The sequence below is a fragment of the Oryx dammah genome, unplaced genomic scaffold (assembly GCF_014754425.2).
Source record: "Oryx dammah isolate SB20612 unplaced genomic scaffold, SCBI_Odam_1.1 HiC_scaffold_2, whole genome shotgun sequence".
NCBI lineage: Eukaryota > Metazoa > Chordata > Mammalia > Artiodactyla > Bovidae > Oryx > Oryx dammah.
Window position 1 is genome coordinate 198711287 of NW_024070186.1, and position 10672 is coordinate 198721958.

The 10672-nt window shown below is 64.3% G+C and overlaps 1 protein-coding gene across 1 annotated transcript in view; it reads left to right on the plus strand.

Annotated features, from left to right (window-relative positions):
• Positions 1 to 10289, plus strand: part of PDGFA (platelet derived growth factor subunit A) — an 11625-nt gene extending 1336 nt beyond the window's left edge. The window contains exons 2-5 of the mRNA XM_040266848.1: positions 1934 to 2030; positions 6569 to 6673; positions 7970 to 8200; positions 9985 to 10289. Coding sequence (XP_040122782.1) covers positions 1934 to 2030; positions 6569 to 6673; positions 7970 to 8200; positions 9985 to 10289 — 738 coding nt within the window. The remainder of the gene's footprint in view (positions 1 to 1933; positions 2031 to 6568; positions 6674 to 7969; positions 8201 to 9984) is intronic.
• The last annotated feature ends 383 nt before the right edge of the window (positions 10290 to 10672 follow it).

Below are 10672 nucleotides of genomic sequence, written 5' to 3' on the forward strand. Positions count from 1 at the left end.
GATGGGTGGTGCGGCGGCAGCGGCTCCAGCCTCGCTCCGGGGTCCTTTTCGGGGCTGACGCCCGCAAATATGCAGAATTACCGGCCTGGTCGCTCCTAGAGCCAGCGCGGGGGAGCGAGCGCGGCGGCGGCCAGCACCGGGAACGCACCAAGGAAGAGGCCCAGCCCCCGCCCTCCCCCCCTTCCGTCCCCACCCCCTACCCGGCGGCCCAGGAGGCTCCCGGCGCGGCGGGCGCGGCGAGCGCGCACTCCCTGCTCCTCCTCCTCTCTGGCGCTGCCTGCCTCTCTCTGCACTCGCTGCTCGCGCCGGGCGCGCTCCGTCGGCTCCCTGCTCTCCGCGCCACCCTCCTTCGGGCCGCGTTCCCTGAGGGATGGTACTGAATTTCGCCGTCACAGGAGCCCGGCTGGAGCGCCCGCCCCGCGGCCTCGCCTCCCCGCCGAGCCACCGGTGCCTCGGGACGCGATGAGGACCTGGGCTTGTCTGCTGCTCCTCGGCTGCGGGTACCTCGCCAATGCCCTGGCCGAGGTGGGTGCCACCCCCGCGCCCTGTCCTTTCTCCGACTCCCCCTGCGCACGCCCCCTGAGGCCGCCCGAGAGCCCGGGCTCCGGGGCTCTGCAGGGAGCGTTTTGATTTCTGCTAGGGTGGTCGGTTTAAAAATTTCCCAACTGGGTTCTATTTTCTGCCATGCCTAAGTGTGTCTGGTGAGTTTCCAGCGTGTTGCGTCGCTCCGCCGCGGAGGGACGGAGTGGCGGCTGGGTGGACGAGTGGGGAGAAACTTCGGGGGCCGCGGGCTCCTCTCCGAGGAGGGAGACCTAGGGCGCGGCGGACAATGCAGCATTGGGGTGCGGGAGCGCGGAAGGGGGTGTGTGTGTATGTGTGTGTGTGTGTGTGTGTATGAGCCCGCGGAGCCGGGGAAGAGGGAAGAGCCCCCGACAAACTGGTAGGGGCGGTCGCAGCGGGAGCCCCCGGAAGGCAGGGTGAGCAGCGCGGAGCCGCAGACCCCGGGTCCCGGTCCCCACGCCCGGAGCGGCGGCTGGGCCGGCGCAGTCCCGCCCGCCCGGGGCCTGCTTACAGGTGGCTGAGCGAGGCGAGCCGGGGCCGGGCCGGGAGCCCTCGCCCTCCCACTGCCCGCGTCCCCACCCCCACCCCCACCCCCACCCCCAATCTCGAATTCCGAATCCTCGTGAGCTGTGCTGTGATAAATGACTTTCTACACCCCCGTCGTCGGGACTTAGTGCTTGAGACCCCCCACGACCCCCTACTCCCTTTAAAAATCTGGAAAGAGTAAGGGGAGGCCGAGAGGTTGGGGGTGGTCTGGGTTGGGACCCGGCGCTGCAAGAGATAGATATTTAACGCTCACGTTCCCTGGCAGCCCCTCCCAGTCGCGGCTGGATTTGGGGCGTCTTCGTCGGCGCTAGGGCCGCAGCTGGGCCGGAGCCCGGGGTGGGGCGAGTGTGAGTGTGCGCGCGCGTGTTTGCAGACCCTCTCCCCCGCAGGTTCTGTCGGGATTCCGGGTGTGAAATTTAAACCTCGGGGTAGATTAAAGTGTTGGGCTGCCGTGACTTTCGTCGCCGGTCCGTGACGCATTTCAACTTGATCTTTCTCGATGTTGATTTCACTATTAGACCAGCAACTCCCCGGGCCCCTCGCTGCCCCTAGACCTCCTGTAATGGACACCCCCGGGCAGAGGGGCCCGGTGGGTTTTTCTTTTTTTTTTAATTTAAAGGAGGGGAGCGGTTTCTTTTTGTAAAGGGCAGACACGGATGGGGACGGAGAATTGGATTGGGGGTCTCATCCAGCCCCACCCTGGGCCTTAGGCTCCAGGGCCCAGGCTGGGTGTCCAGCGGCCTTCCTGCAAGGCGCCCGCGCGGGCCGGGTGGGGGACCAGGCGCTCTGGGCAGCCACGGGCTTGACCGTGTTGCTATGCTTGCAGGAAGCCGAGATCCCCCGCGAGGTCATTGAGAGGCTGGCGCACAGTCAGATCCACAGCATCCGGGACCTCCAGCGACTCCTGGAGATAGACTCCGTAGGTAAATCGCGCCCCTTCCCTCGGCGCGCGGGGAGGGCGCGGGCGGGTGGGCAGGCTGTATGCGCGCCCCGTGCCGCCTCCCGCGTCCGGGCCGGGCCGGGCGCCGCGCAGGAGCGCACCGAAAGGTCAGAATCCAATCCCGGGCCATAAAAGCCGAGGCGGATGAGTCAGGAGTTTCTCTTCCAATCACCACTTTCTCTCCCGGCGGCGGCCGGGGCTGCTCACTCGCCCAGGGATTGTTTTTCTGCTCTAAGGAAAATGCCCAATGTGTCTCAGAAAGTTAAGCCGCATAGAGGGCGCCGGCGTCCCGGCCAGGTGTGCGGTCCGGGGCCTGCCCTCCGGCCGGGAGGAGCCAGCCCAGGCTTTGGGCGCTGAGCCTTGACCTGGGCGCAAGCTGTTGCGCGGTGCCGCCCCCCACCGCCCCACCGAGGGCCCCTTTGTCATCGGTGCGCATTTGCTCTGCTCCTGCTGCCGGGCTGGGCCTTTGTGGTTGTGAGTCCTGTGTTTTTCTGTTTTCATGAGCCAATAAAAAAGGCGCGCCTTGGACAGTCTGCTGTTTGGGGACTATTTTGGGGCTCCCCCCTCAGGCTCTGGAGCTGAGCCGCTTTAGGAAACAGTGTCAGGCAGACTTCTGAAGCTCTTGAGTGGCGGCTGCAGAGTTGACTGGCCCCAGGTGGGCAGAGGTGCTGACGACCCATATTGGCCTGGCTGGGAGCCGGGGGTGCTGGGTGGCTGTGCTTGCCTGTGGACCAGAGGAAGCTCTTCCTAGAAGACAAGGGTTCTGGCCCGCATTTCTGTGGCAGGAACTCCACTGTGAGTTAGCTAGGGCAATACTCGTGTAAGAAAACTTCCTGTTGACTGGACAAAAAGGAGGCCCAGGTGAGCTTGTCAAATGGAGCAACCAAAGTTAGCCAGGGGTTGGTTGGGAGAATTTTAAGTGAAATGATTTTTCTCTCACTGCAAACTACTCTAAAAAGGGGGGCGGTGGAGGAATTAAGTAAAATCACATGGTCTAGTCATTTGGAAATTTGTACCTAATTATGGTGGTGGAAAGGCCTGAACTATTTTCATTTCATGCCAAAACCATTTTCTAGCAAGGGCGATGGTTTCTGTAGTTTCTTGACCCAGGAAATCCTTTGGCTGATCCTTATCAGAAAGAGGGTAGAATTTCACTTGGAGATCAGAGTGGGGCCGTGGGGGGGGGGGGATTTTGATCTGGTTCCTTGATGTGTAACGCTGGGGAGAAGGGTTTGGCTTTGGTTAGCCGAGGAGAATGCTTGCCTGCATTCTGCTGCTCCCTGATGGACTTGGGAAATGGGGAGACTGGCTCCCAAGAGGTTTTTCCCTGGGAAAGGCTGGGCCTCCTGCAGGACCTGCTTTGGGTTGTGGTGGGGAAATGGGCCATTCACTTTCTGCTGGGACCATTCTTATTCTGTTTCTGCAGCCCCGCCTCCCCCCCACCCCCCACCCATTAATGCTTTTAGCATTGCAGCTCTGGGGTCATGCTGATAGCATTCCTGACCTGGGGACTTCTGGGTCCACGGCCTCCTTGGAGGGTCCAAACAGAAGAAGCAAGGGTGCACCAGCCGGTTCTCCGGGCTGGTTTCAAATTGCCCCCTTATAAAAGCGCTGGGAGCCTGGCTCCCTCCTGCCCCAGGGAGTGGACGGTGGATTGCTTCCCTCCCTCCCCCACCTGTCGGGGCAGCTGGGGTCTGAGAGGGAGCTCCCAGTGCCTACACTGGAGGGGCCCCAGGATCTCCTTTGTTCAGTAGCCTTGTCCCTCCGGGACCCTTTGTGACACAGACCCCAGGGCGGGCTCCTTCATCAGAGCTCTGGCTGGTCCGCCTCTCACAGCTCTGACCTGAGCTGGTTGCTTCTGTAGCTTGTTTTGCAGAAGGAGTGGGCTGGGGGTGTGGGTGTCTTTTCCCCAACTTCTGTTTCTGCCCCAAGTGAAGAGTAGAAATGGACTCCGCTGCTAGGAAAGGTTGTAAACTGCTGTGAGGTTACTTCTCCAGGCCCAGGACTCCCCAGCAGGGTCAGCCAGAGGTGGGGTCAGTGAGGAGGCGGGTGGGTGCAGAGAAGACCGGTTGGCCTAGGTATCTTTCCTTCCTCCTGTAGCTCGGAGTGGAGCTCTTGCAGACTGATGCCTGGGAGCGGGAAAAGACTCTCGGGTTTGCAGTGGCTCCTCCCCGGGGCGGGGCCGCGTGACTGGCAGGTGGGCGTGGCCTCCAGGGGCGGGCGTTCCCGTCTCCCAGGTGAGCCGCTGCGCCCAGGCCCGCAGGCGCTGGATTCCTTGCCCGCGCCCCAGAGACCGGACAGTTGGTTTTTCACGTGTGACCTTTGGGTGCAGGGGTCAGCCTGTGGTCTTTTAATGACCAGTAGCATGGAGTTTGCGGCCTGTGTGTCGGGTGTGCAGAGAGCAGACCATTCAGCCGCGTGGGAGCTTTGTTCTCTGAAGCCTGGCCCGGTGCCCGTGGCCATTGAGTAAGGATACGTGAATGTCATCCCATTAGGCCACTGATGCTCCTCCAGGACTGACGGCTGGAAGGCGCCTTCCTATCTTTCGGGCGTCTGCGCATAAGAGGCAGAAGGGAGAACCAGCTGATGAACCGTCCTGAGGGCCATTTTCGGCTGTGATTCACGTGTGGCCTTCTCTTGGGGGGGTGGTCCCTGCCCGTCGCATCTCCACCCACATAAATCAGAGGGCTACCTCCCCATCAGCGAGGTCCGGGCTGGGTTCCCGGACCACCCGTCTTCCCGGACCACCCGTCTTCATAGGGTAGTGGATGAGCTTGTCTGACTGGGAGCTCTTTCTACTCTTGTTGGGGAGTGAGCCCTGGGTTCAGGTTTCAGAACAGTTGATGGACCAGGAGGCTTTGTCTTTGCTTCTTCAGAGGCAGGAGGCCTGGGTGTGGCGCAGGCAGTCAGGGGCCTCCTGCTGGCCATCGGCCTTGCTTGTTCTTCTGAGCCTTGGCCTCAGTTTCCTCTGAGGTGGAGAGGTGGCAGCCCCTACCGTGTGCACGGCACCATGATACCACGGAAGGCCGCCGTGCCTGGCTGGGGTGCTGGGTGGAGTGCGGCCTGGGTTGCTGCCGTTCCGTGTCTCCTAGAAGCTCAGGGTGGACCAGCTGCTCCCGGACTTGGCGATGGCAAGACGGCCACCACCAGGACGTGACTCATAATGTCACTTTTTTCGTGAAAAAATGCTTCTTGTAACAGTTGGTGGATGGGAAATTCTTACTGCGTGAGTAGTTCTGTTCTGCTCTTATTTTGGGTCTCAGAAAAAATTAGCGGCAGTGGAACATTGAGTCATTTTGAGGGGAGAGCTGGGCTCTCCTGGACGGTGGCGTGCACAGCGGCGCGTCTTGTGTCCCCGCTGCGTTTTCTGTGTTTGCGCTTCGCTTCTAGTGTGTGCAGGTTCCGACTGCGGGCACGAGGACAGTCTCCAAGGCCTCTGTGCACTGCGCGTCGGGGAGAGGGGTCCTTGGGTCTGGGCCCGTGGCCGGGATACCACTGGAGCTTCCTGGGGAGGGGAGGTGGCGAGAACGGGCTCCTTGGGCAGCTGTAGCCCCTGAGGCGTGCTTTCTCAGAGCCCGCTGCCTCTGGGTAGCTGTGGGGGAAGCAGTGATGGCGGGGAGAGGCGGGGAGGTGCCTCACCGGGTCTGAGGGCCGGGGTGGGGCAGCCGCCTGTGGCCCACTCCACTGGTGCCGGTGCTGTCCTTGGGCGCGGTGAGGCCAGACGGCAGGTGTGTGTGTTCCTTCCGAGCCCTGTCTGGGGGCCCTGGGGGCAGAGCGGGTGGTGGTCTGTGTACTGAGGGGGCTGTAGCCAGCCTGGGGCGCTAGGCCCAGTGGTGACCTTGGCTCTGGGGCCGCTCAAAGCACTTTGCCTCCTGAGAGCCGTGTCCCCCGCCGGGTGCTGGACTCCTGACGCGCTGTTCCCTGCTCTGGTGGCCTCTCCGTCACGGCGGGCTGATGCTCAGGGACGAGTGGGGTCTGACCGAGGCCCTGATTCCCCTGCAAGGCCGGGCTGCTCAGCCAGGGTTGGGTCAGTGAGAGCAGCAGAGGAGGCGGCAGAGGCAGAGGAGGTGGGAAAGTCGCGGCTGCAGCCTGTGTGGGCCCACGGTCCAGCCTGCTGTCCAGCCCTCTGTCCAAGGTGCGCTGGCCAGCAAGCAGCAGCAGGCCTGTCGGCTCGGCCTTGCGGGCGGGGCGGGCTGGCTTCAGGCGCCTCCCCTGGGTCAGCCCTCACCCGGCTTCCCTGAGGAGGTGCCCCGGGCGGGCTGGCCGCAGGCCCGTCCTCGGTGTTCTGCAGCTTCGTGGCAGGGCGCAGGGCAGGCGCCCACGTCAGGAGCCTCGTGCTGGCCGCGTGGGGCGGCTGAGCCATCTTTGGCAGTCGGGAGTCTCATCCTGCACATGTCTGGAGGCCCCCCTTGTGGGTGCAGAGGGACCCCGTCTGTAACGAGGAGGACGGTGGGGTGTGCTGCTGTGCAGGCCCCAGGGGCCCAGGTGTAGGCGGAGGGTCGGCATCTCTTTTTGCTGTAGGAGCTGAGGAGCCTTTGGAAACCAGTCTGAGAGCCCACAGGGGCCACGGCGCCAAGCATGCCCCGGAGAAGCGGCCGGTGCCCATCCGGAGGAAAAGGAGCATCGGTGAGTCCCCGTGCTGGGGGGCTGTGGAGAGGCTCTGGGGATGCGGGGTCCGTCCCTCCTCTGCTGTGCAGGCCCCGCGCCCCCCCTCCCCGCCCTGGCCCGCCCGCTCCCCGCCCTGGCCCGCCCGCTCCCCGCTGCAGGCCTGGCCTGGGCCAAGAGTTTCCAGAAGTGGGGAGCCGCCGTAAATTCCTGAAGTGCCGGTCTTGTTGGGGCCTGTGCTGGAGGCAGCCTCGCTGGAGGATGGGTCGTGTTTAATTTGCAGTTCATAACATCGAGCACAGAGTGCTCCCCGCTGCCCTGCGGAGTGGTGGGTGCAGCCATGCTGGGCCTGGGACCCCTTTCCCGGGTCCCCACCCCCCCGCAGGCCTGGCCCCTTGGCCCCACTCTGAGCATCCAGGGTCTGCTTGGCCCCTTCAGGAGTGACTGGCTGATGGAGGTCTCCTGAGGCCTTGGGCTCATCCTTGAGGGGAGGCCTTGCCCCAGGGGTGCAGTTGGGGGTTTGACCACCCAGTCCCGTGCCACCTGGGGGTCCTGCCAGCTGCCCGTCCTCCTTGTGACCTTGGGTATGCGACTCCCTCTGTCTGAGCTGTCTTTCCAAGAATATGGATTTTATAGCTTCTGCCTTTGGGCGTGGTATGTGGGTAGATGATTCCTGGTTGAGGCCAGCGGGCCCTCCCAGGTGACGTGTGCTGGCTCGAGTCTTCGTGGCTGATGGGGGCCTCTCCTGCTCCAAACCGGGGGCCTGCCCTTGAGCGGAACTGGGGCTGGACTGAAGGCCTGTGGCCCTGCCTAGCTGGACCCCCCAGACCCTTCCTGCGTGGGCGCTGGGTTGGGCACTGTGAACGGGGCCCCTGCCCGCACTGGGGTGGCTGGCTCACCAGTACCCTGCCCTCTCGATTCGGGGACCACTGGAAATGAGCTTGTGGGAGGCGGGGCCCTTGGGGGGCAAGGCAGGTGGGAGATGGCTCCCCGCCCCCGGCCCTGAGTGAAGGCGATATCAGCCCCAAGCTGGCCTCAGGGGCTGTTTGAACCCCTTTTCAGCCCCCACGCTCCAAGGGAGGCTCTCTGCAGCCCGCTACCCCTCTGGGGTCTCCCCTCCCAGCCCTCCAGTTACTGCTCGTCTTTGGGCCAATCAGTGGCACCGTGTTGGGGGCCGGGGTCTTTCTGCCTCTGCTGGACCAGGGGCTGTGTGACATGTCCCGTGGGCGGAAGCCGTGGGCCGCTCCTGCCTGGACCCCTGGGAGCTGCTGCAGCCCTGGGGCTTCCAGCACGTTCACCCGCCTCTCACCTCTGCAGAGGAGGCCATCCCAGCAGTCTGCAAGACCAGGACTGTCATTTACGAGATACCTCGGAGCCAGGTGGACCCCACGTCCGCTAACTTCCTGATCTGGCCGCCGTGCGTGGAGGTGAAGCGCTGCACCGGCTGCTGCAACACCAGCAGCGTCAAGTGCCAGCCATCGCGTGTCCACCACCGGAACGTCAAGGTGAGCCCGCGCATCCCTGGCCCGTGGCAGCCAGCTGTGGCTGGTGAGCCGGAGGATGCGTCCATTTCTCTGACAGGCACACTGAGGCCCGGGGGCGGGGCTGGGGCTTGGGTCCTGGTGGGTGGTTTAGGGGTGGCATCCAGTCCCCTCTCCAAGGGCCTCTCGTGGATCTTAGGACGAGTGGTGGTTTGCCTTGCTTTCGCATGGTGTCCCGCCATTTAGCTGAGGGCTGCCTTGTGTCCCCTCCAGGCTCTGGAAGGGTCTCTTGGGCACTTTAGCGGGGGCTGTGGTGTGTGGCAAGGGGGCTGGGCGTCCCCTTAGAGCCTCTCCCCACCGAACTCAGGCTGCAGGGCCAGGCACACGCCCATCCTGCTAGACCTCTGGCCCCTGTGAAACCTGGGAGGGTGCCCCTCTCCACTGGGTGTGCTGTTGATGGGGCACCAGCCATGGGGCGTCCTTTTGGGGGCCAGGTCACCCCCTGTTTCAGGAAGGTGTGCTCTGCGTGGGGAACCACAGGCCCAGCGGCTTGGGTCAGATGTGTCTGCCTCCCATATTGGGCTCCTAGAAGCCAGTGCACGGCAGTGCTCACTGCGAGGCCTTCTCCCAGGCAGGAGGCTGGCTGGTTTGACCGCTGAGGGCATCATGGGGTCTTGCAGGAGGTCAGGCTCCAAGGACACATACTGGGGCTTGTCCTCTGAATCTGGGGCGAGTTTTGCATCCTTAGGTCACTGGGCAGCTAAACTAGGGTCTGGCTTCTGGCCCTGTGTCTGGAAACCTTTCTGAGCCTGGGCTCGCTCTCCTCTGGCTGCGCCTGCCTCTGGGCAGCGGGTCTGGGACATGGGGACTGCCTGCCCCCATGGAAGGTCTGGCTCCAGGTGGGTCGTGGTCTCTGTGGCCCCGGGGCGTGGACTTGGCGCCAACCCCATGGAGCAGCTCACTCCCCACCCAGCTGGGCCTCCAGTTTTCCTGGAATGCGGACTTCTGCTCCGGGGGTGCAGTAGAACTCTTTTCTCCACTGGGAATTATTTCCGATCGCCTGCGAGTCTGAGTCCAGGCTTCTGGCCCCAGAGTGAGGTGTGGAGCTAAGGACCCTGCAGCTGGCACGCGAGAAGCACTTTAGACTCTAACTGGGACTGGACTTGACCTCCGGGACTTGGTCCTCTGCGTGCTTTGGGAATTGAGTAAGCAGATTCCACAGCTGGCTGCCTGCAGTCTCAGGTGGACACTCCCCTGGGGCCAAGGTGCCCTGGAGTGCCTGCCTCGGGCGCTGGCTGCCGCCTTAGGCCTCAGACTCTGGGTGGGGGGCGTCCGCCCCGCGCACCCCGTGGGCCCCGCTGCGTCCTCCTCGGTTCAAAGAGGAAGCAGGCCTGATGCCCGCCCACGGGCTCAGCGGAGGCCCTGGCTCTCAGCCCAGCCTCCTGGGCTTCCGTTGGGTCTAGGGATCCCTCCTTGTGATGTGTTGAGAGGTCTTAGGAGCCCCAGGAATCCACAGAACTGAGGCCTTTGTCTCTTGGGCCTGGGGGTGGGGTGCCCTAGATTAGATGGTCCTGCTTACGGACGTTGGAGCCTGTCTGTCGGGCCAGCGGCAGGGGCTTGGAGGTACGGGGGGGTGGAAACGGAGCGGGCTCTCTGCTTGTGGCTCCACCCTTTGGGGTCCCCCACGGCCCCCACTCTTGCTTCCCATGGTGTGAGGGCCAGGTCATGTCTGGTCCTGGGCTGGGCAGTGACTCTCTGCCTCCCCTGGTCCATCCTAAGGGTGGGCGGTGGTCCACAGCTCCTCAGGGGTCTCGGTGGGTGAGGGTGGGTGCTCCTTCTGCCGGGTCACAGGCCAGGAGAGCCTGGTTCCGTCTGCCCAGAACGGGGTTTGCAGGGCGGGGGGCGCGGCCCAGCCCGCCGCGGGGGGCCTGGCCACCCGGCTCCGCATCCGGTACCCTGCGCGCCTTTGCCCACCCTCCCTCTCCTGGGGAGGCCCCCCCCCCGCCCTCCCATCAGGAGGTCGGCAAGGAGACATCCGGCGCCAGACCCCGGGGTCCTGGCAGGAGGAGACGGAGGTCAGTGGGAACAGGAGGCCCATTGTGGCGTACCCGCCCCCCGGCCTGGCCAGGGGCCACCCCTGTTCCATTTGGGGTTGAGGCCGAGCGGAGAGTGGCCCTCGAGGCCCAGACTGAACGCAGGGTGGGTGCTGGGGGTCATGGGGCGATGCACAGCCCGAGGCCCCTCATTGGGAAGAGAGGGCAGGGAGGCTGGAATGGTCTCCCAGGCGACTGAACCAGGCGGGCACCTTCAGCTGCAGGGGGCTCTGGGCCCGGGGTCAGGACATGCCCAGGTTGGTGGCCTGCCCACCAGGGCCCTGAGACCTCTGGGGCCTGCCCTGGGGGTGGCTCGTGGACCCCGGAGCCCCTGTAGACCTGCCGTATTGCCACGTGGGCAGGGGTCCCGGCCACCTCCCCTGCACCCTGCTCAGCAAGGTCAGCGCCTGGCATCTGCCCCCCGGTGCGGGCTGACACGGACCCCG